This window comes from Cryptomeria japonica, chromosome 4 (assembly GCF_030272615.1).
Source record: "Cryptomeria japonica chromosome 4, Sugi_1.0, whole genome shotgun sequence".
In the NCBI taxonomy this organism is placed as follows: domain Eukaryota; kingdom Viridiplantae; phylum Streptophyta; class Pinopsida; order Cupressales; family Cupressaceae; genus Cryptomeria; species Cryptomeria japonica.
In genome coordinates, this window is record NC_081408.1 from 575,141,846 (window position 1) to 575,168,000 (window position 26,155).

The 26,155-nt window shown below is 36.3% G+C and overlaps 1 protein-coding gene across 1 annotated transcript; it reads right to left on the minus strand.

Moving 5' to 3' along the window:
- Nucleotides 1–791: 791 nt before the first annotated feature.
- Nucleotides 792–3,124, minus strand: LOC131059432 (3-hydroxy-3-methylglutaryl-coenzyme A reductase 1-like). Its single transcript, XM_057992629.2, has 3 exons — nucleotides 2,077–3,124; nucleotides 1,750–1,931; nucleotides 792–1,630 (listed from the first exon to the last, which is right to left on the minus strand). The coding sequence occupies exons 1-3, from the start codon at nucleotides 3,042–3,044 to the stop codon at nucleotides 1,044–1,046; spliced, it is 1,737 nt and encodes a 578-aa protein (XP_057848612.2). The 5' UTR covers nucleotides 3,045–3,124; the 3' UTR covers nucleotides 792–1,043.
- Nucleotides 3,125–26,155: the final 23,031 nt, after the last annotated feature.

Here is a 26,155-nt window from a genome sequence, read left to right on the forward strand (position 1 = left end):
TGTTTGAGTATAGGTATATCAATGGTAATAATGTATATCTTAACAATAAGTAGATAAGGGGAACACATTCATTGAAAAACGTATATCTTAATAGTGAGTAGATAAGTGGAGTACATTCATTGATTCTTTTTAAACATGTCAATAGATAAGTGCAAACCATCATTAATGGCTTATTAGGGTGTAAATATGAAAATTAGGAAACCCTAATAAATATGAAAAAATAAAAAATTAATAAATAATTAATATGACCATAGGAAAACATGGTCCAGTGGCATTTTTTTATTACACCTAAGTAACCGATTTTGATTTTATATTTTGGTTTTTGTAAAGTTGTGGTGTGTGCTATATGAGAATTTGATTTAACCTCTAAATTAAATTAGAACAAAGAGGGCATGTTGAATAACTAATTGGCATGGCAAGAATGTATGAACTTTGTCACTTCAATAATCTAACGACTAGATCTTTTTTGATCTTCTTGAATTGCTATAAGATGTTGTGAGTCGTTGATCGTTCGTCTCAAATAAAGAACGCCTTCGACGTAATACAAAAATAAATTTTTGTGAAAGATCAGTTATGAGACAATACATTTTTAATAAAAATAATACCTAAAAAATTGCATTTAGGTAGCGGATCCATGTAAAAAATTTTAGCCAATTAGATTTGAAAAACATAATTTCTATAATTTAGAAATTTAAAAATCATGCATTTTAACTTTTAAAAAAAATTAAAAAATGAAAAAGTAGAATAACTTAGAGAAGAATAGTACTCGTGCAACACAATTACTGCAATGAAGAACTATTTGAATAGTTTTATGTAGGAAATCTTGCGTACGTGGATCTTAAACACATCCCTAATGGACGAGGGCTACGATATGGAACTCCAAGAGAGATCCATGTTTTAAATTCTCGATTTGGTTTCCCTCAACATTGTATTACCCGATATGCGGCAAAGTGATTCTCTGTTTTGGACTAATATGAGATTTCCACAGAATGATGTGGACGCCGCCTCAACTCTTTTAGTGGGCCAAGTTTAAACCATTCTGTTTAGGCTGCTGCTTTGACATCCTTGGTTGATCGGTTGTACTTCATATGGCTTTTCACGAGCTGCCCTGCGGCAAGAGCAGACATGAGAGACAACTCTCCTGCCATAACTGCACCTGCCACTATTCTTGCCAAGTTCTGCGCATTCTCACCAGGGGATGCCCTATTTGCTCCTTTCACTCCAAGCATGTTCAAACATGCCGCCTGTGATACCAATTGAGTTCCTCCTCCCACTGTCCCCACTTCAATGCATGGCATGGTAACCGAAATGTGCAGGTTCTTGCCCCCATTCACCCCCTCCATCATAGTAAGACAGTGGGAGCTCTCCACATTTTGGGCAGGATCTTGGCCTGTTGCAATGAACACAGCTGACACAATGTTGGCAGCATGGGCATTGAATCCTCCCATGGCGCCTGCCATTGCAGACCCAGTCAAGTTCTTGAGCATGTTCAGCTCCAACAACGCTGGAACTGTCGTCTTCAACACCTTGTTCACAACCGTTTCTGTTATGATGGCCTCACACACTACCGATTTCCCACGTCCTTCAATCCAATTCACTGCTGTGGGCTTCTTGTCTGCACAGAAATTGCCTAAAAAACAGAAGCACATTTACAAAATTAGCCTACACGTTTAAAGTACAATACAATGTAATCACATGGTGTAGAAGTAAAAACCCCGAAAAATAAAAAAATCAGAGGACTTGAATTACCAGAAACGCTGATCACATCCATGTCAGGGAACGCAAGTTGAAGATAATCCAAGACATTCTGAACACCCTTTGAGACCATATTCATGCCCATGGCATCTCCAGTGAAACATGAGAATCTCATGTACAAATTCTTGCCTGCAATCGCACATTTGATACCTTGTAGCCTAGCAAATCTGCTTGTCCTGTTGAAACAAAGTGCACTAAAAATTGTATCAGTTATCTTGAAATTATAACTTTATTTACTGCCCATTGAGCCAATAACCATAAAACTAGGTGATCGATCGTGAATGCCAAATCAAAAAGAGGATCTGGAAGAGAAACACCTACCTATTGAAGATGTCGGAGAGGTTATCAGAGTTTGCGGGATTCTCAATATAGAACTTGAGCTCCGCAGCCCTCTTGGCACTCTGAAACCTTACAACTGGAGCCCTAGTCATGCCATCTCTGAGAAGAATGCTTGTAGCTCCACCACTCATAAGAATGGCTTTGCAACCTCTGTTGGTGCTGGCCACGAGACACCCTTCTGTGGTTGCCATGGGCACCATGTACTCTAACCCATTGACTAGTAAGGGTCCTGCTACACCCACAGGGATTTGTACATAACCCACAGGCATCTCACAGCACTGACCAAGAATGGACTGATAATCAAAACCCTCTAATGGCAACCCATCAAGCGATCTCCCAGTCATGATCTCCAAAGCCCTCCTCCTGACAGAGGCAGCTCTCTTGCAGTCCCCAAGGGATGACTCAAGAGAATAGGAAGCTACAGTGCCGTTACATACAGCAGCTGCAATCTCTTCATCCTCATTCTCACCAAGGTTAATTCCCTTGAGCTGGACCTCAGGTTTCTTAACAACAAAATCCTCTCTGTCTGCTATCCCACAGGTTGTTGGAGGGATGTTGAGATCCACCTTCCCAACAAAATCATCATTGCCATTGATAAAGTTTTGGACATAATCAATTCCAAAGAATCCCAGCAGATATATGAAGGAAGCCAAGTGGGCAACAATGGCCACAAGCTCCCCAAAGTTGACAACATGGAGAGGCGTTGAGGTATCCATCTTCTCTCTCCATCTCTTCATCAGGAAATATGATGATGCGAAGAAAACCAGAAAGAAGAACTTGTTGGCGAGTCCCAATGGGAGAAGCAGGGCATCAGATGCCAACATCTTTGAATTCTTTCTCTTTACAGAATCATCATCCCTTTTCTTCATCATCGTGTAATCACCGCAGCAATCAGTTTGTCCTCCATTCTTGACAACCATTTTAGAATTTTTCAGACAAGCAACAACCATTGCAATGATCAATCACAAGGAAGGCTCCGTAGTAATGGTTGTTACTTGTGCTTTTCGAGGATCCCTAATGCTGTCAAGGCCTCAAATGCTGGGTTTATTTGTGCATAGGCAAAGAAGCCTATTATTTATAACACGGATGTTCCTCTAGTTCGAGTATTATTTTCACCATGAAACTCCATAATAATCGTAAAAGAAAACCGCACGTTGAAAACTTCCTATTTAATGTGATGTCACTGACGATTACAAATGTGCCAAAACGGTCATGGTTTGTATTCAAGCTTGTCTTTCTAAAATGAAACGTCGAATCCTTGTTTTGTTAACCCCTGCCGGTCTTTCTAAAATGAAATGACTGAATACTGACTGTTTAAACTCTTCTACTCCACCCAGCTTGTGGAATGTTCAATCTGCACGCTAAACGGGTTTCTGGTCCACAAAAACGTGCGTTGAAAGAAAGATTTATTTCCAGTGAGGGAATTGAAAAAATTTAGAAACGTTTTAGCCCTGGTCATCTCACGTGCTTCAAAGATGTTGAACAGTTTTTCTGTCTATTCAGAAAATTCTGTTGAAAGTCATGGATTCTACGTTACCGAGGTTACATGAGACGCATTTACTAGCAGATGAAAGTCTGTTATTACCTAAACTAGTGACTGTATGGTATTAATGTATCCATAATATCAAAATTTATATAATTGAAATATGCTTGAATCCACACTTTTAATATTTTCAAAATATTCATTTTGAATGGAAATGGTAATGATCATACTTTGACGCTACATGCATTTGATATTATAAAATTTTAATATAAAATTATTTAAATATAATTTGAATGACATCTTGAAGTCCAATTTTGTTGTCTTGTATTAATTTTAACTTATATTTTATAATTTTTAGTAATGAATAATCAAAATTAACACTCTTAGTCAATCATAACCATCTACCTATGTTAAATTCATAATCATTCAAGAATGAAAACACATAATTCTCAAGTATCATAGCAGTTTATTTTTCCTTATGTAAAAGCACCCTTTTAATATTATATTTTGCATCAATATCAAGAAAAAAAATTACAATTTTTTTAATCATGAGATTCTATATTATAGTTCTAGGCATCCTCCAGAAACAAGTGTGAAAATAATTGCAATGTTAAAAGGCTGTTGGGAATATCTTGTATAGTCAAATGATAGGTGGTAACATTTTTATCAGATTTAAAAACTAGTATCTTATATGTATATGTTTTGCTAGGTGGTAACATTTTTATAAGACCTTTGTAGTTTCTATTATGCTATTGAATCACTCTAGGTCTTTGGTTGATGATACTCTTGTAAAGACTCTCTAAAATTGTATTGTAACTATTTTTACATTAAATAATAGATTGAGCTACTTTGGAATGTGAGGTTTTTTTGGGAGATGTTTTTTAATCATGTACACTTGTGCTGTATGATTTTGATTATTTTTTATGTGTTTATCCTAAATATGTAATGACAAAGATGTTAATTTTACATAGTAATCTCCAATAAGATTATTTTAGGAAGGATTAGATTCATATCATAATTCTAGCAACATACCAATAATATTAAATCAACTCAAAAAATATAAAAATTATACTCCATGTTAAGAACCAATACATACGTGAAGCTCAAACTAGGAACCATTTTAAAAAGAAAGACATTCACAACACCACAAGAGGCACAATGCCCAAATACATTAAATTTCAAATTCCAGCACCCTTCTTTTCTCTTGACCCTCTTAACTATTATCATCATATTATTTACATGTGTCATAGTTCATAAATTCCATATTTAACCACCTGAACTTGGGTGCCTAAATTTATCTTCATTGAACCCATTCATAGATGCTCCATAAGAACTTACCAAGCATATAAAAATTTTATTCGTGATTTTAATGTAACCTCCCCCTTACATCTTCTTGTGCATCTTAAGAATATTTTGTATATGTAACTCCTAATATGATGAATCAAGATTATCTTACACACCTTCTAAGATGATGACACACATTTTTTCTTCTTAACAAATTTGCTACATCTCAATCATTTTTTTTCTTATGCGTTCTCTTATGGTTTATTCATTTAGAAATATTCTCTGAAGTGTGCACCTTCTTGATAAAAAATAATTTTCTTCTACCATAAATCTAACAAAACAATAACAAATACAAATATGCTTTGTCTATGTACAAGAAATGTTTAGCTATTGGCCATGTTGACTTCATGTTAACTATCATCTCTAATCAATAGTACATCTTGTTTTAGGCCAACATGTTCAAACATAATCTTTTAGTCTATGTTACCATTTATAGGAATAAGTATTTTCCATGTACTCAAATTTAATATCCAAAATAGAAACAATAGGTTTCCTCTTGTACATATAAATAACTACACCACTAATTGTGGTTAAATAGATAACCACTAGTGGCTATCCTACTATCAATATCTCTAGACCAATATGCATCAACAAAACCCTATACGTTTTAAGTTGTTAGCCAAATTGGGTCATCCTTGGTCAAAACATGAATAATCCATAGTGCCACGAAGATATTTGAAGAGTCTTTCTATTGTAGTTGGGTGCTCTTTTTGTAGATTTGACATAGATCTAGTTAGAACTCCCATTTTTTAGGTAATATGTACTCTTGTATAGACAGTTGTCATCTTGTCATTCGTCCCTCATAACAAGAGTGAGTCACCTTGCAAAAATTTTAGTTGAGTCTTTGTCTTGTTAAACATTCGTTGGTTCAATCCCTAATCCTCCTATAAATCATTTCTAAATAATTAGCATTATGTTTCAATAGTTGTTTGAACCTCATGAACCCCTTGAACCCCTTGAACCATCTTGAACAGAGTTCATAGTGTTCATTTAGGTACCGCAGGTGCTAAGTTGTGTCTAAGACATTTTCGGGATAACATTCATATCAAGTGTTTTGCAGCAGCTCTTCACGATCACAAATGATGTATCATATATTCTCTCTCCAAACTATGAACCGTTTGAACCTAGTTCAAACAGTTCAGTGATGTTCAAACTGTTCGATGAAGTTCAAGGTTCAAGCTCCGCAGGTCTGATTTTATGACAGTCATATAGACCCGCACACAGTAGCTCATATCTTTTTACTCAGACATTATTTTTGACATCGCTCTGGTCAAAATGCAGAAAACTAAGTTTCGGCCAACATATCCAAAATTGAGAAAGATCCAACGGTGGAAATAAACGTTATGGCCCCCGTACCGAGACAGACTTTGACTGTCACAAATATTTTCAGCCCGCCCAACATATTGAATATTTTCATTTTGGTTTAAAATATTAAAGTGCCACCTATCCAAATATTATTATAAACTTTAGAGAATTATATTTCTAATGTTTATAAGTATTTTATGTTATAAAAAAAGAGTAATGGGGAAAGTGAAAAGCGTAAGTGAAAAGGTTTTTCAAGATTCGGTTATAAAACCGAATAATGATCTCATGTAGCTATTTATGGTGAAATGATTGAAAGAGCAATGGTTCTTATTCTTTTTCTTTTCTTCCAGTAGCCTATGGGTGAGGGAGAGTAGATTTTTATTTGTAAGGGAGGAATTGAATCTTTTCTAAGCAATTCTTTGTACAGAAAATATCAATCTTTGAATTGATTTCCAGACATGAATAGAATGCAGATGATATCTTCAATCTTTGTGTTGCTGATATTCTTCTCATGGTTGGAGCTGGACTTTGAGCCTTTGCAGTTGTTTATTAATGTCTTTTCTGTTATAATCAATTATGTATGTGGATTTATTACAAGTCTATGTGCTTGAAAGTAAGCCATATTGGAGAAACGACTTTCTCTATTAGTTTTTAGTCAAAGTGCTATCCATAAGTGCAGAAAATTAAACTTTGTTTTAACGGTCTTCATTTATATCTGTTTTGTAAGTCTTTGGCATTCATTTTCATGGCTATGGATGAATGTTATTTTCCTTTATTGCTTTCTAGTTAAAAGCATATCAGCAATTTAATTCCTTGTAAATCTTCTAAGAGGGAGCTGTACCTCTCAATTCAGAGGAAGATTATCACTTCAATGATAATCTATCCAACTGTTAGTACTTTTTGTCCTTCATTCTGGGCATTTGAGTTTATTTGTATAGTTATCTTCAAAGGACAAATCTGTTCACTAACAACCGTCACATACATTAGCCTGCCAACAACATTAACATATTAAACATGAAACATTTTTATGCATCTCAACTAGTTTCTTAGGATACTGTTCTATTACTAAATTGTTCCCATATAGATAAGAAAATTTATTGGTTTACTATCATGCTTCCTAAAACAATAAAAACAAATCTAAAATTGAAATTACCTCTCTATATGGAGGTAGAGGAAATAATTAATCATTTATTATTGAATTGCAAATTTGCATAAGTCCATTAGTCTTGGATATGCAGATGGATTGGATGGTGTGGGATTCTTCACATGGACATTTTGGTTCACTTTGAGACTTGGCTGCAACTACACAAAAAAATATTATTCACAATGGTTTATGAGTGTTGAGTCCATCAATGATAATATGGTATTTGATGGAAATAAAGTAAAAAGAGGATATTTAGTGAAAATATTATAGTAGTGGAGAAGGTTATTGAGCACATTGAAATGGGGATTAGTAAAATTAGTGTTTCTAAAGTAAGTGCATTTGATTCCAAAAGTAAGCTCTTCACACACTGGGATGAAAAGATGATGAAAAAATAATTGTTGATGTCTAAGAGATTAGTGATAAATCAAATGATCATAATAGGGATAAAAGGGTAAATGGTTCTCCCCACCTACTAACAAAATCAAAATAAATTTTGATGAGGCTTTGAAGAGAAACACAAGGGCCTCAAGAGAAAGATGCATAATTTGAGATGATTACAAGAATATAGTTTGGGCCTTATCCAAGAAAATTCCTATGGTAATTAACAATGAAGCCAAAATAAAAACCCAAACTCATGTTATGTTAACAAAAGAACACTCAAATGATGGAAAAGTGAAGAGGACTTTATGAACAATATTTACCTATTATGATGTAGGAGAACAACTAGCTAAAAGTTCCAAGGGATACTAGAATACATTATTCATGCATTGGACAATTTACATGAATTCTTGATTAGACATGCCCATTGAGAGGCTAACTCCTCGAGAAACTCTCTAGCAAACCATGACATTAATTAGAAAGAGGAAAACATAATTATTGACTAGAAGAGTGCTAAAAGTTTCATTAATGAGGTTGCCTAAGATTAAGATTGATATGCATGCTCACAAATAAGTGAAGAAAAATTGAGGTGGCCAATCTATGTAGGTCTACATATATTTCCTAACATAGAATGGTTTTACAACATTTGTTGGTTAGAGTTACTAATGGTTGTCAATTACATAAAAGGAGAGGAATATGAAGGTAACCTATGAAAGAGTGATTGGTGGCTTGTGTAGAGACTAGATAATGCATCTAGAATAATTATGGAGAACTACATCTATGAGAACAAGGATAAGGATCTCTTGGTTTAACTACATAGAGTTTTTTTGCATAAGGTTTTACCATGGAGAGATAACTATTTAATAAATATATTCATAGGAAAATATTTAATATAGGTTGAAATGTGCATGATAATCATTCGATGGAAATGTGTTTGTAAAACTTCATACATATTTTGGGCTAGCAGGTATGGAAATATTGAGCACAACCTAGTATATTTAAAAGAATATAGGTGAAATATCTTTGTACCTAATGAAACATTACAAAATTAAGAATTATTATGGTTACCTAGATAATATCTACCAAATATTTAAGATTCAAAATAGAACTATAAATTTCACAAATCCCTATATCTATTAGAAACTAGTTTGATGAAATACAACTGTGATTATTTTCAAAATCTAAGAGATTAAAAACAAGCACAAGATTGGAAAAAATCGACCACTGAATAATCCAAGGAAGATGTGTACAAATAGGTGAGAGTGCCTCCACCAAAGGAGGGATAGACTCCTTCAACTATGAGTGGTGGCTAAAACAACCCAAGGAAATAGGGTGATTTGTCAAAGCCCATTTGACACCACTCACAAACCTATAACTAAATGAACACCTCATGAGTATAGGTGTCAAGTCACCTAACTAGGCTTAAAAGCCTATGTGGACATCTACGTGGAATATGCTTATGAGGTGTCCAGGTTGTTAAGAGGTTGTGAGTGGTGTCAAATATTATTTGACACATCTCCCTTATTTCTTGGGTTGTTTTAGGCAGCACTCATAGTTGAAGGAGTCTATCCCTCCTTTGGTGGAGGCACTGTCACCTATTTGTACTCATCTGTTTTGCATTATTCAATGGTTGATTTTGTGCAATATTGTGCTTATTTTTAATCTCTTAGATTATGGGAATAATCACATGGTATCAAAGAAAAAAAGAGTTTTTTTAAGCGAAGACCTGAATCGAGGGTTTGTACAGTCATTCCATGTTGCCCTTGTGTCGCACCCCTACGTTGGTCTCTACAATGGACACACCCTTCACAGGCTGCGCAAAAGGTTGATTTTGTGCAATCTTGTGCTTATTTTTAATCTCTTAGATTCTAGAAATAATCACATGGTATCAGAGAAGATGTTTACAAATAATCCAAAGAAGATGTGTACAAATAGGTTAGAGTGTCTCCACCAAAGGAGGGATAGACTCCTTCAACTATGAGTGGTGGCTAAAACAACCCAAGGAAATAGAGTGATTTGTTGAAGCCCATTTGACACCACTCGCAAACCTACAACTAACTGAACATCTCATGAGTGTAGGTGTTAAGTCACCTAAACATCTAGGTGGAATATGAAGTACACTAACACCCCCCTTAAGCATAGCTTAGGTGAGTACAATGGAAAATGGGTCCTGACTGCTAGCCTGTTGAGGTACCCATGAACAATGCAAATGAAAATGAGTCCCGACCATGAACCCTAATAAGGTACTCATGTGCAAAGCAATATCTCATAAATGGAGTAAGATAGAAAACCCAGTGGGAAAAAGACAACCTTCAAAAGAGAGTTACAATAATATTTTCCTCTTTTTGTGATCCTCTTAATTCTTCATCTTTAACTTGCATTTGGCTCCATGCATTGCATTTGCTCCAGAGGCATAATTGACAGATAGAGTAGATAGGGCACATTGCATTTGCTCCAGATGCATAGTTGACTGATAGAGAAGATAGGCCACACATAGTTTTGATGTACAATCTCTAGAGTAGATTTTGTCACAATTCTCTCTACAACTTCCCCTTTATAATATTTGTGATTTCCCCTTTGTTTGGCACTTTATATTAGTGCATATATTGCATACAATTTACATACTACGCCCTTTCTCGCCCCTCTGCTTGCAAGCCTTTGTCGTGGGCCGTGGGAGGTCGACTTCGTAGGAGGTCGACTTCCCTGCGAAGAAGTGAGGTCGGCAGTAGGTGATGGTCGCCAATGGAGCCCCGATCACAAATTTGACGCACACGACTTGCACTGCCTGGGCACAAGAAGAGACACAGGTTAGCCGAAATGGATTAACGCCGCCCTCTATCTAATGGGTTCAAAGAAAAAACTTGTAAAGTGTAGTGTGAGAATTGTAGTCAAACATTGTATTCAAACACTTTTGAAAATGAAAAAGATATACTTCGTTACAACTTCCCTAACTTTAATAAATACAAAACAAATGACTGAATACTGACTGTGTAAACTCTTGTATAATGTTCAACTTGCACACTAAATGGGTTTCTAGTCCAGAAAAACGTGCATTGAAGAAAGATTTGTTTTCCCTGAAGCGGTAAAAGGAATTGGAAAAATTCAGAAACATTTTACCTAGCTCTTGTCATCTCACGTGTTTCCAAGATTTTGAATACTTTTTCTCTCCATTCAGAAAATTCTCTTGAGAGTCATGAATACCCATTAACGAGCAAATAAAAGTCTGTAATTTATTGAGATATCATGGCCGGCTGGCTTTATTGTCGTCTATGTTATCTTATAAAAATATTCAAGACTTACCTGGTTTTCATTCATTGTACTTGGTACAAATTGTGGTTTACGTATATTTGGAAAGTAACACTTAACAAACGGTGAGGAATTGGTTTTGTTTTATTTCATTCGATTTAAATAGCTAATGTAATGATTGTATGGTATTAATATAAGCATGTCAGAATTTAGATAACTATAATATACTTGAATGCACACTTATAATATTGATCTGAATTATGGATTCGGATGACAACACTTGGTGAGAACCTGCAGTAATTTGGATTTGTTTACATGAACAAGATAAACGTAAAATTGAAGCAAGCCAAAAAGTAATCTATTCAATTCGAAAATCCAACATATATTAGTTCATGAGATTCCAAGGGTCACCAAAACCCCTTGAGAATCGAAACCCAACAGTCACATCTGTTTATTTACATAATAAAATCTAAAACTACGAAAATTTCAAAAAACTATATGAAATTTTGTCTTAACTTTAACTAGGCATAACTTTCTACTGAGGACTCGAAATTACGAGCCGTTTAACTCATTCGAAAGGTCTCCAAGAGTTGAAGGCGAAGTCTTGAAAAAGCGTGGCAACAATGTTCTAAACAACAGACAAAACTTTCAAGGGCTGAAAATGCTCCGAAGGCCTTCAAAAACGCCAATTACTAACGTATAGAAAAACTAGAAAAAAATATAAAAATATATTTTCCAATGTTTCAAATTTGCTTCTAATCAAATATTTTCAAAATACTCAATTTGATTAGAATCGTTTCTCCTCCTTGAAATGGTAATGATCATAATTTGATGCTATAAAAATTTAATATAAAATTATTTAAACATAATTTGAAAAACATCTTCAATTCTATTTTTATTGTCTTGTAGCAATTTTGATTTATAATTTGTAATTTTTAGTATTGAATAATCACTTATAAATTTGAAAGATTACTCTTGGTCAATCATAACCATCTACCTGCACACATTTCTAGGGGATGGGAAGCATTTACTGAATGTGGTGAGAATCCAAGCACAAGCTAAAATCTTATGCATTTTTTATCATTAATTTTGGTAGAAGAAATCCAACCATTAAGGTTGTCTCACAATATATCATTATGTCAAATTATGAGACTCGAGATGTTTCTCATATGATACTTCTAGGTAGATCCCTATGTGTCGAATGTGATAGTTATATTCTAATGATTTTGATCTCCATTTGATGATGGGAAGGTGAAGAGTGATATATAGCAGATTAATTCTTTCGTACTTCATAATGATTATATAAATTTTATATTATTAAATATTTTGTATATATTTAGATAGGTAATAATTATCAAAATCATAAAATAAATACAATCAATGAAAGATAGACAATTATACATCTTTCTTGACAATGTTTAATTTATGAATCAATATAAAGAGATAATTTTTTAATTTCATTTAATTTTTTTGATGTGTTATACTCTTAATGGTTACAACATTTACAAATTAATTGTAACAATTATATCCACATATAATAGATCTGGACACAATTTTTTTGGGATGTTATCTATCAAATATATTGCTATATATCTAGACTATTTATGTTAGAGTTATTTGCTTTGGTATACATGTTTTAATATAAGACATTTCAAATAATATTTTATTTGTTTTAAATAAATTTAAATGAAAAGAAGCTTAGAATTCCAAGATATAGTTAAATCATGTTTATCCGCTTGGCCATTACTACGCCCCTCCTCGCCCCTCTGGAGGTGTTTGTCTATTAAATCATGTTTATCCTTTATGATTAAATGAATTAAGCATGGAAGATTGATGAGTACTATACTTAAATAATGAAGGTACTCACTTAAGTAATATTTGTGTGCATAGAAAATAGAAGAATATATCAAGACATTTTTTGAGGAGAAAGTTCAAATCATCATTCGAAATGAAAATTACAAGTATACTTCAGGAAACAAGGAACTTGAAGAAGAGTTAGTTGATGATGTTGTTGGTGGAGCTTGATTATATTCCTCTTATGGGGGGCCTTTTGTTTTCGAGTGGATCTCTATGTACATGGGTATCTAACATGGCCTTATTTGTCGGGACGCATGTTTTCACCCACTTAAGATACACTTAGGGGGGGGGTGTTAGTGCAGGTTTTTAATTTTTTCTTATGTTAGGGGGTATTTATTTTCCTACACATATTAATTAAGCTTTCTTAGGTTATTAGGAGTGATTAATATGAGGACAAGTGGTGAAATACTTCAACTACATATGTATCTCCCACCTACTCATGGGTAGTTGAGTTACACACCCTCTTTTGGCTTGTTGTGCCACCTCACATAACCACTATTTTATCATTTTCTCAGTGGGTTATGGGATTGTTGGGTTTCTCACCCTCTTTAAGCTTTATGTGCCACCTTTATAACTCCTTTTTTAATTTTCATGTAAGGAGGTTATGCCACATATTTTGGCATTTACCAAGTAGGTAAAACCTTCCACTTTTTAAGGGGAGTAAAATTTAATACACCTCTTGGATTTATATGCTATTTATTTTCTATATAATAAGAACTATACTCTCACCATCACTAGTTCGATGACAACTCAGTGAGACTCTTCTCAAAATTCTCTTCTTTGTTTCAATTTTTCTCTCATTTAAGCTTTCTTTTTATTCATTTATTTTGATCTTCGATCATTTGTTGCTTGGAGGTGCATATGATCTATGATCAACATTAGATCCTGGCTCAATTCTCTCTTAGAATGCAAAATACAACATACACAACTGTATAGATCAAGGTGCACGTATATAATGGGATTTGGAGTAATATTATTTAAAACATTTTCATTTCTAGATCGAAAGTTGTTTCTGGATTAAATTGTGTACAAGATTTTTGAATAAATGTTTCAGATTACACTCTATGATCCATCATCAAGATAAAGAGAGCCAAAAGAATCAAAATAGGTATGAAGTTGCAGACCCAGACTATAAATAGAGAAGAGAGGCCTGAGAAAAGGACACACATGGATCGAGGGAAATAAAAAATAAAGAAGAAAGAAGTAAAATAACATAATAATAAATGAAAAGAAACCATAAAAAATAAATATAAATTAAAAATAAAAAGTAAAAAATACAAACCAAAAGAAATAAAATAAATGAAAAGAAAGACTATACACACACACACACATATATGTATATGCATATATATACAATGTGTATATATATGTATATGTATACACACACACACACACACACACACACACACACACACACACACACAGACACACACACACACATGTATGTATGTATATGCAAGAAAGGAAAATATTAAATATAATATAATGAAAAATATAACACAAATATATATATATGTCTGATGTCATCCTATACCCTCTTTCTTTTAATTTTCTCAAGCATGGTTTCAACTTTTCTATTTCTCCCTATTCTATCCCTCACATTAATTTCCTCATTGAGACCGAGAAAATGGTTCGATCTCTTCCAGTTGACATTGCTAAAGAAGTCAGGCAAGATTGCACTGTGGCTCTTAAACATGCAAACCCTCGAAAAACAACATTCCCAAATTAGAGATCAAGGCCTTCAATAATTTTATAAGCCATAACGACCTTATCATCACCAAAGTGGTCAAAGGGAACACAACAGTCATTATGAATAGCCTGATTACATCACCAAAATGTTGGCTCTTCTCTCTGAATTGATAGCTATAAAATATTGGATTGCAACCCTTGCTCCAAGATTTTAAGAAAATTTAAATCTGTAGTATCTTCCTCTTGTTTTGACATTGATACCAAGAAGTGCTTGTTACCTCTGAAAGAGGTGACTCCACAAATCTATGGTGTTCCCAAAAACCATAAAGATGGCATCCCACTTAGACACATTGTTCACACCATAGGCTCTCCCACCTACAAGTTGGCAAATTACCTTGCTAAATTAATCAACCCTCTTGTAGGAAAATCAAAGTCTTTCATCAAAGATTCTACTCAAATTATTGATTTTATTAAGGATAAGAAGTTAGAGAGTAATTATCTTTTTGGGATTCAAAAATTCATGCTTGATTTTTGAGGTCCCATGTAAAATTTTGTTAAAATGCACTCAGTTTTGCTTTGCTGATAAGCCTAAGTTGCTCAGTTTGAGAGCTTATAATTTTGAATTAGATGATTGTCATGTAAATTCCTCTTCAGGGCTTCTTGTAAGCATTATGAAGATGCCATGATTCCACTTCCAGCCTCCTATGATCTGATTTGATGCATTTTTTAACTCTCCTTTGGAGGGCTTGAGGTTAGGGTTGTTGTTTGCACATTTTGCACTTTTTTGAGTAGCCTTGTTTGAGTAGTTATAGCTTTGCACCAATTGATTTTCAAGCCAAACAGGGAGTTTACCATGATTCTATGCTATTTTTTGAAGTCCCATGCTAAGTGAATTGACCCCATGAGGTCATTTGACAGGTTTTCCAAGCCAATTCCTTTTGCAAAAAGTTCAGTTCTGCAACTGAACATTGTCAAACAATAGTTTGAGAGCTCACTTTGAAGATTTGTATTTTGCACCCACTTGACCTACACTTCAAATCAATTAAACCCCGTGATTATTTGTAATATTGTCTACCATCTCCCCAGTTTGTATCCCCCAGCTCGTCATTTGACCCATTTTTGCAATATTTCAAGGTTTCAGCATTGACGCAGTTCAATTAATCAGAGAAGCCAATTTGGGGGTTAATAATTTTGACATGTGATATAATTAGGTCAAAATCTCTTGCACACCTATTCATGGTATGTTGATCTACTAGTGTGCCAAGTGGCGGCTCGTGATGTGCTGATTTGATATTTTTTCAAATCAGATTTTGGAGGCTACTTAGTTTGATTTAGCATGCTAAGTTTCACACAAGCCTGAGTAGGAAAATTTGATAGTCAATAAATTTTGCCTCAGATGTCGTATTGATATCCGTCAAATGCCTTGGATTCTATGTGTTACAGTCTATTAGTGTGCCAGCTCTCAAGGTTTGGTCAAATGTTTTGATCAGTTTTTGAAACTGATTCTGGAGGCTACTTAGGTGTTTTTGGCAAGTGTGAAAGTTGCAAAAATTATCAAGTTGAAGGTCCTAAATTCAAATTCTCACATCCAGGATGCATCCAATCAGTGTTCATGAGTATTTAAAAGCATTTTCACCAGTTCAGTTGTTCTAAAACGATTTTTTTTTAGTCTGACCAACTTTGGGGCCCAATAAGACAAAGACCCAGTTTGACTAGAGGAAGCTTGAGAATATATATTATCTATTAATAAATAAATCAATTTTATATAAGTGGAAAGGTGAATTATTTTAAATACTCCCTTGAATTAAATAATCCACTATGAACAAAATTCTAAGAATAACCGAGCTGGTGGCCAGGAAAATGGTTAAAAATCTTTTATAGATTTATATTTGAGCTTCATAAGATAATTCACGTGGTGCTTTGCCGGTGAATATTGGGTGAAAAATCTTTTCAAATCACTTTGATGAATGTTTTAAATTTTCAAAAAAATTATCTTTATGTATCCAGCAAAATCATGGTGGGCCCCAATTCTTAAAGACAAAAGATGGAGTTTTGAAAATTTTCAAAAGGGGGTCCTTCTAAATTTTTTGTCCTTCTCTATGATTCACCCGTCAGAAAGCACACGGGATAAAGAGAATAAGGAAGGATTAGTTTCTTCCTTATCCCACGTATGAAGTAGGGCCCTCTAGTTAATGCACGAGGAAAGTAACATGACAAGCAGAGAGAATTATCTCTTATCCCACGAGTGTTTAGGGCAGGGTAAAAACCTGTACGGGATAAGAAAATGTGAGCCCGTGTAAAGGTAAAAAGAAGCTCACGGGATAAGCGACAAAGCTCAGGGGTAAAAGGATTTTGTTATCCCGCATATGAAAATGGACGCCATGAAACCCTGTGGGATAAGCTTTGAGCGGGGAATAAAGGCCCCTCCCTTATCCTGTGCTCTCCCAACAGGAGACTAGAAAGCCGAATGGATAAAGGATTAAGTAAAGGCAGACATGACGATTTCTTGCTAGATGAGGATTACAGAATGAGGAAATGGATGCCCTTGTAGAAGAAGTTAACACATGGAATGTGTGCAGAGGGATAGGGGTGCTTCCTCAAGCCGTGCTGTTAATTATGGGTAGCTTGGACAGCTGCTCGTCCTTACCTAGAAATAACAGCATTAGTTATGGGTAGTTTTGGACAGCTGTTTGTCCTGACCTAGAATTAGAAAATGGTTTTTTTTGTCAAACAAGTGTTGTTAGGATAATAACAATTGTTATTTAATAGTGGCTCTTTTTAGGTGACACCTCATAGCCAAAATTAGTTATTGGTTAATTGAGTTGTCTTAATCTCAGCCGTTGGTTTGAATTAATCTCGACCATTGGTTTTCCAATAGAGTAGTATAAAAAGGGGTCATGGGTCATTTGAAAAATAAGAAGTCTTGAGAAGAATTTGCAGTGATAGCAAATAGTCTTGCAGTGTTAGCAAGAGGCGCAATGATAGCGTTGATATAGCAGTGGAGGATATCAGCAGGAGATATTAGGAGTTTGTCGGAGTTCTGCCAGTAAGAGGCAAGGAATTCTTTTGTAATTCTTATATTGCTGAAGATTAATATATTTTCCATCTGTAGAACTGGTTTTCCCTTAGGGGTTTTTCCAGGGACGATTGTCCAAAAATATTATGTCCTTGTGTTGCTTATTTCTTTCCGTATTTTTAGTGAAGTTGCAGTTGTGTTATTTTTTGATATTCAGCTGTAAATTTGTTTTCAGCAGTTAAATAATTTTTATGAGATAGGAGATTAATAATCAGTGACTGCAATAGAATTTCTACATGGTATCAGAACTTTGTTGAGGGTAGAAAAGGTTTACCCTAAGCAAAGGAAAGAAATTTGAGTTTGACCTCTTTCGAGTTATTGTTTTCCTTTATTTCTTTGAGATGGCCTCAGCAGATTTGAGAGATCAGGACAGATTGGATGGTGCCTCAAATTTTGGTGTCTGGAAAGCCAGAATTTCTTTATTGCTGGAAGAGAATGGTATCAAGGAATATGTTACTAGTACTGTAGCTGTACCTACAGATCCAGTACAACTTGCAGCATACAAGAAGGATGATGCCAAGGCGAGGAGGATAATCCTTGATGGTGTCAAGGACCATGTTGTTCCACATATCGCAGAGTTAGATACAGCGAAGAAGATGTGGGATGCCATTCTGAATTTGTACCAGAATGCTACCACTAACCGGAAGCTGATTCTCAGAGAAAAATTGAGGAATACTCGGATGAACAAGGGAGAAGATGTTACAAGTTACCTCACCAGGCTTAGACTTGTCAAGGACGAGTTAGCAGCTGTTGGAGATAAGCCAAATGAAGACGAGCTAGTAAGAATAGCCCTAAATGGGTTTTCTAAGCACTGGGATGTCTTTGTTCAAGTTATTAATGGACGAGACACCTTACCAAGTTGGGATTGACTTTGGAGTTATTTCACTCAGGAGGAACTTAGACTAAGCCTTGTCAATGGAGCCAACAATAAGAGTCAGAAAAGTGAGGTAGAACAAGAAAATGTTGCCCTAGCGGGAAAGGGGAAAACAAAGAAGGGATCTAGCAAAGGAGCAAATTCACAAATTGAAAAGAAGAAGAAGGACCTATCTAAGGTCAAGTGCTTTGGTTGTCACGAGTTTGGCCACTATGTCAGCGATTGCCCACAAAGGAAGAAAGATAAGAAGCGAAAGAACCAAGTGGCAGCTTCAGCAAGTGCATAGGAGCTCTCTAGTAGATTGGAGGATGAGTTTGCACTCATAGCCTGTATGATTAGCTCAACCTCACAGAGTGTCTGGTATATAGACAGTGGGGCGTCATTTCATATGACAGGAGTTCGAGAGTACTTCTCCAACTACAAGGAGGAGAACACCAGAATCCAGATCTCTATGGGGAACTTGTCCAAGCTCAACTCAGTTGGGAAAGGGACTGTTCAGCTTCAGAGGGAGAATGGAAAGGTAATTCCTCTTCATGATGTGTTACATGTGCCAGGCTTAGGTATGAATTTGGTTTCTGTATCTGTCCTTCAGGATAAAGGATATAATGTTCTCTTTAGAGGGATGCATGTTTTGATTAAGCATAAAGATTGGAAATCACCCGTATCTATTGCAGTTAGGAGTGGTCGCCTTTATAGGTTACAGTTTGATACTCCTAAGGCACTCATGAGCAGCAATAACCCTAGAGATCTTAGATAGCTATGGCATAGGAGGATGGGCCATATTCATCATGGAGCACTTAGATTGCTTCGTGAGACGGTGACAGGTGTTCCAGAGGTGAGCACAGAGCATGATGATGTATGTAAGGGATGTGTGTTGGGAAAGTTTGCGAAAGCATCTTTTCCAAGGAGTGACACCAAATCTACGGGTGTTCTTGATCTAGTACATTCAGATGTATGTGGACCAATGTCGACAAAGTCTCTCAGAGGATATGAGTATTATGTTACCTTTATTGATGATTTCTCTAGGAAGACCTAGATATACTTCTTGAAGACCAAGGATGAGGTTTTCAGTTGCTTCCAAGAGTTCAAGGCTCTTGTGGAGAACTCAACAGGAAGGAAGATAAAGGTTCTTCAGTCAGACAATGGAGGCGAGTACAAAGGAAATGACTTCCAGGATTTCTGTACCAGAGAAGGAATCAAGAGAGAGTGGACTGTTCCTTACAATCCACAGCAGAATGGAGTTGCTGAGAGGAAGAACCGTTCTATTTCGGAGGCAGCAAGGGCTATGCTACATGACCAGGACATGCCCCGCTACTTATGGGCAGAAGCGTGTAGTATAGTAGTCTACATTCAGAATAGGGTTCCACACAAGGTACTAGGGAAAATGACACCAGAGGAGGCTTTCACGGGGAAGAAGCCAGATGTTGGTCGCTTTAGCATATTGGGAGTTTGGCATATTGCCTTATTCCTGGAGACACACGTACCAAGTTAGATCAGACTGTAGGGAAGGGGTACTTTGTTGGGTATAGTGAAACTTCAAAGGCATATAGGATGTTCATTCCAGGGACCAGAAGAATTATTGTCAGACGCGATGTCAAGTTCATGGAGGACAAGGCGTTTAGAAGATCCAGAGATTTGCCAGCAGATGATCGGAGTGAGCAGCCAACGAAAGCTCCAAGTCCAAGTCAAGGACAACAAAGCTCAAGTACAGTTACTAGTACAAGCATAGACTCAGGTAGTGAAGATTCACAGAGTATGGAGCAACTGGTGCAGTAGGATATGCATCTAGATGATATAGAGGTTGATATTTCATCCTCTACAGTTGGCAGTAGGAACCATGAGGTTCAAGACATACAAAGGGATACTCAGGAGTCTGTGGGAGCTCCTAGGAAGAGTACAAGACAGAGGAGACAACCAGCCATGTTCAATGACTATGTGGCATTAGTCAGCCAGTTGGTAGATAGTGAACCTTCCAGCTATCAGGAAGTTGCAAAGCATCAAGTATGGTGAGATGCTATGGTTGAGGAATATAACTCAATAATGCAGAATGATGTATGGGAGGTAGTGCCTAGACCAACTGATAGAGCAGTAGTTGGATCGCGCTGGATCTTCAAGATAAAGCATGGTGCAGATGGTAGCATCGAGAAATATAAGGCGAGGTTTGTGGCCAAGGGGTTCTCTCAGAAGGAGGGAATAGACTATGAGGAGACATTTGCTCCTGTGGCCAGGTATACTTTTATACGAGCTGTAATCTCATTTGCAGCACAGATGGGATGACAGATCCATCAAATGGATGTCAAGACAGCATTCCTTAATGGAGAATTGAAGGAGGAGGTATACATAGAACAACCAGAAGGCTTTGTAGCACACAACAAAGAGATCCACGTGTGCATATTAAAGAAAGCCTTTTACGGACTCAAGCAGGCTCCCAAGCGTGGTATGAGCGCATTGATACATACTTGCAGGAAATGGGCTTTGTGAAGAGTGAGGCTGATGCGAACCTCTACTACTTGGTGGTTGGAGGTGAGGTTCTCATTCTTGTTCTATATGTGGATGACTTGTTTCTTACTGGTGCGCTAGGGCTCATAGAGGATTGCAAGAGGGACCTTGCAGAAGAGTTTGAGATGAAGAATTTGGGACTTATGCACTACTTTCTAGGCATGGAGGTGTGGCAGACTAATGGAGAGATTTTCCTTGGTCAAGGGAAATATTGCATTGAAATCTTGAAGAGATTTGAGATGGAAGATTGCAAAGCCATGTCTACACCCATGATCACTAATTGGAGGAAGGTAGATGCATCCAAGGAAAAGGATGTTGATCCCACCCTATATAGGCAGCTGATTGGTTCGCTCATGTATTTGGTCAACACCAGGCCAGATATAGCTTTTGCAGTAAACTCTCTTAGTCAGTTCATGGTAGAGCCAAAGAGAGTGCATTGGACGGCGGCTAAGCATGTGTTGCGTTATCTTCATGGTACAGTTGAGTACGGGATCAGATATGTTCGAGGTGAAGGTATCAAGTTGATAGGCTATACTGATGCAGATTGGGCAGGCAGTACAATGGACAAAAGGAGTACTTCAGGATGTTGTTTCAACGTGGGATCAGGAGTTGTTTCTTGGTTCAGCAGGAAGCAAAAATCTGTGGCCTTGAGTTCATCAGAAGCAGAATACATAGCAGCCAGCATGGCGACGTGTGAAGCTATATGGCTTCGGAAGTTGCTAGTAGCCTTGTTTGGTCAGAAGGTTGAGACTACGGTGATACACTGCGACAATCAGAGTTGCATCAAGTTGACTGAGAATCCAGTGTTTCATGATAGATCGAAACATATAGACATCAGGTATCACTTCATCAGGGATTGTGTACAGAGGGGGATTGTTCAGCTACAGTACATACCTGCAGAGGAGCAGGTAGCAGACATTCTAACAAAGGCATTGGGGAAGGCAAAATTCATCTTCTTTAGAGATAAGATGGGTGTTGTGCAGAACAGCTTCCTCGCTAAGAGGGAGTGTTAATTATGGGTAGCTTGGACAGCTGTTCATCCTTACCCAGAAATAACAGCATTAGTTATGGGTAGTTTTGGACAGCTGTTCGTCCTGACCTAGAATTAGAAAATGGTTGTTTTTGTCAAACAAGTGTTGTTAGGATAATAACAATTTTTATTTAATAGTGGCTCTTTTTAGGTGACACCTCATAGCCAAAATTAGTTATTGGTTAATTGAGTTGTCTTAATCTCAGCCGTTGGTTTGAATTAATCTCGACCGTTGGTTTTCCAATAAAGTAGTATAAAAAGGGGTCATGGGTCATTTGGAAAATAAGAAGTCTTGAGAAGAATTTGTAATGATAGCAAATAGTCTTGCAGTGTTAGCAAGAGGCGCAGTGATAGCGTTGATATAGCAGTGGAGGATATTAGCAGGAGATATTAGGAGTTTGTCAGAGTTCTGCCAGTAAGGGGCAAGGAATTCTTTTGTAATTCTTATATTGCTGAAGATTAATATATTTTCCATCTGTAGAATTGGTTTTCCCTTAGGGGTTTTTCCAGGGACAATTGTGCAAAAATATTGTGTCCTTGTGTTGCTTATTTCTTTCCGTATTTTTAGTGAAGTTGCAGTTGTGTTATTTTTCGATATTCAGCTGTAAATTTAATTTCAGCAGTTAAATAATTTTTATGAGATAGGAGATTAATAATCAGTGACTGCAATAGAATTTCTACACGTGCGAGATCCCATACAGGCGTGGTTCAATGCTTTCACGCTAATAATGAAGGAGATTAGTGTAGACGGGTGTGGAGGTAAACGTAAAGTGTGCATACTGTTTGAAGTGCCTTAGATAAATGTGACCTAATGGCTGTATAGACTGCTGGGTATGCGCAAAATAGTTTTGAAAAATTTACAGGCATAAAGCAATGGTAGGCTAAAAGCCATAGTATACACCTATTTGTCAACATTCTCTTCCATAATCGGTGATAGGGCAGCTATGTGAATTTTACAAGGTGTCATCTCATATCAAGGATGAATGTATAGATTGGTAAATAAAACAAGCTTGACCTACAAAATTGAGGTATCGAACCAATACATCTGGCTGTGTTAGAGCTTTCTTTTGGCACCTGGGAGTCACGAAAGAAACTGTGAATTAAGAAGATAAGGAGGAAGTGGTGCAGAGCGATGTGGGCACAATGTGAGCAGATTTGGGGAGGAACTTTGCTGCCTTCTAAGCTGGAAATTAGCAATGCATCACAATAAAGCGTGGTAAGGTAAAAGAAATTGCGTAAAATGAAAAGAGGCAGGTCCGTGTAAAGAAAGGAAACTAGGGCAAAGGTTGGGGAGATTCTCACTTCACAAGCATGGAAACTTCGATGCCACCAAAAGCATGATGGGTATGCAGCGACAGAATGTACAGGCAATGCCGACGAGGACAATGTATTTTCAGATGCATGTGAGGCACGAAGTAACTGAAGCATTTTAATAGTTCCTCCATTGTCCACGATGCCGCAGATAACCATAAATAATATGTGAAGGACTGTTTTGTTAGCAAAAGTCAAAATCTATACATTAGACTATTATGGTGTCTGCATCAACTGCACAGATTGCCTAGAAGCATAGGAGGAATGATTGCATTAACCTAGCAGTGCTCTGTATGGAGGTGCTTGATGAAGGAGAGCTGGATCCAAAGTCCATGGATACATAAGTATAATGGATCAATTTCAGAGCTTCTAGCTATAAGGTGAATCTGCTGTGGATCGATTTCAGAGATACGGGGGACGTGAAGCTACAAGGAAGATATGTGTGCTACTCAGTCATAGTTTTGTTGTACTCAGTCATAGTTTTGTTGTGGATAGAGTTCATATTACAAGGATTTTACAATGAAAATATTGTTGGGTAATTTTTATAGTAAAAGGAATGAGAAATTTTACTAGGGAGTGTTCCATGGGTAAAGGTAAAAATGCTTTCTCTTAAAAACTAGGATTTTTTTTTATCTCTCACTTTGTCAAGTGTCATTTCATTAGCAAAAGAAGTTACCTGGTTTTTTCACTTCAACTATCAGAAGGAGGATGTACATAACAATAAAGTTGTTTCTCACAGGCACAAACAAGTAAATATTGCATAGAACGGGATGGATATGCAACTTTTAAGGGGATTATTTTTGTTCAAGATAAGGAAAATCACAAAGGCAGAGCATTATGAGACTATTTTTTAACAAATGAAAAGGGTGATTGCTTCTTAGTTCTGAAGTAAATTGCAGTAGGGGGCATTTTTATTAGATCTGGAAATGTCTTGCACAAAGAGGGGAAATATTTCCAGGAAACTATATTGACAGGGCACATACTCTCCAAAAGGGGATTTCTTACTCTCAGAATTAGTGACAAATGTGCAGAATTAAAGGATGATTAGGCATGGGGAGGGGGTTTATTTTAACTTCTGAGTATATACAAAGTGTGCAGAAAATGGAAGTGATGGGTCAATTCCAGTAGGAGGGCCTTTGTGGTTTTTTTGAACAAGAGGGGAATTGTGCAGAACTATCAGTGGCCCAAAGAGGAAATTGTCTGTTTCCAGATCGAACTGAAAAGTGGACTTTTTTAGTTAGAGGTGGATAGTGGCCTGAAATAGCAAACGTTTGCAAACTGCAATTTTTGGTGTGACATGTGCCTGAGAAGGCAATTTTTAGGTTTTGACCAAATCTCCAACAAGGGCAAAATATGGAATTTTTTTATCAAAGTGTAGGGTTGAATGTGACATATGTATGCAAGTAGTATCTCTAGATTTTGAATTGTCATGTTCAAATTTTGAGTGCAAATTTAAGACCCCATTTTGGAGGAGAAATGCAGATTTGAATTTGAAGACAAAGGAGACAATGGCATGTGTCAAGTTTTGATGCATTCTAGGGTTCCAATGTGGTCCTCTTTTTTATCTATTTATTCTATTTTCTCCTCATTTTGAAGGGTTCCAACCCCGATCTTCGGCTAAGGCAGACAAAGGCTTTGTAAAAAATTGTCAAGTGTTATTAGTTAGGCTCAGATATTTTGGAAGTTAGTTCTAGTTGATAAATCTTATGATTTGAAATGTTTTCATGGTTTTATTGTATCAAATGGTTGTCTCTATTTTGGGGTGTAAGCTTCTTTGACTGAAATAATCAAGGATTATTTTCAATCTTTAGGCACACTTGCTGTTTTGAGTTGTTTTTTCTGTGATTGCTATCTATCTCAGAGATAGAGGAAATGTTTTATAGATGCAATGGGATTCTTATGTTTCAAATGGATTAGTAAGTGATTATGTGATACTATTTTAGTGATCTTGTTATTACAAGTTAATAGCATTTAACAGGTCTTCAAAGCATGCTTGGATGCAACAATATATGAAACCTTTCATATGACTCTGCTGCCCTCTCTTTGACACTGACCACTTCTTTGCAAGTTCTGGTTCAATGGGTCCAAAATATTTTCAAAATCATTTCATTTCTTCTGTTCCTTTATGTTGTAGTATTAGGATTAGTTTAGCCTTTTCTTTCAGTATTTTTAAGGAGAAAAATGGGATTATGCTCAAGTAATGGTGAAATATAAAGCACCCATTATACTACATCTGAGAACTATCCACCTTGTTAAGATAGGTCTGCTAGTTAGTTTGTATAAATTTATCATTTTCAAACTTGCAATAGGAACACCCTCCCGAGTCTGGTGGAGCTCGAAGAGTAGAAGGCTTGTATAGCCTTGTTCAATTACATTTTCTCATCTTCAACATGTTGATAGTGTTGATGTCATGTCCTAGATTGCCAATCTCATAGTCTATTGATGTGTATCTCCTTAGGACTGCAGGTAGCAAGAAACATCGCTAACAGATTGTTGACTTTGCTGGGGATAGTCTTAAATGAAAATCTCGACAAAGCTTATTAAATCTCCCATGAGTCTCTACTTACAAAGTTTTAGTCTAGAAGAAATTTATTGCATCTTGTGTGAAGGAGTTTGAAGTGGCTCTGCTAGTGAAGAACTCAAAATAATTAGTTTTTGAATAGCTCTCTATTGTTAAAAGATTGTTCATCTACAAGGAGGTGGCAACTCTGTCAATGACTCCAATGAAGAGATGATGCAAGCTATGAATATTAAAATTCTTATCAAAGAAGAAAGTGAGTAGGAATTACATACTTCTAGGTATTCTCAAATATCTTGTTGAGAAT

Bases quoted from the DNA above. Each gene is read 5' to 3' on its own strand.
- LOC131059432 (XM_057992629.2), bottom strand. From the start codon at position 3,044: ATGGTTGTTGCTTGTCTGAAAAATTCTAAAATGGTTGTCAAGAATGGA. The intron at 1,932-2,076 runs GTAGGTGTTTCT...TTGTTTCAACAG, and splicing joins CTCTCCGACATCTTCAATAG to GACAAGCAGATTTGCTAGGC. The intron at 1,631-1,749 runs GTAATTCAAGTC...TCTGTTTTTTAG, and splicing joins GGATGTGATCAGCGTTTCTG to GCAATTTCTGTGCAGACAAG.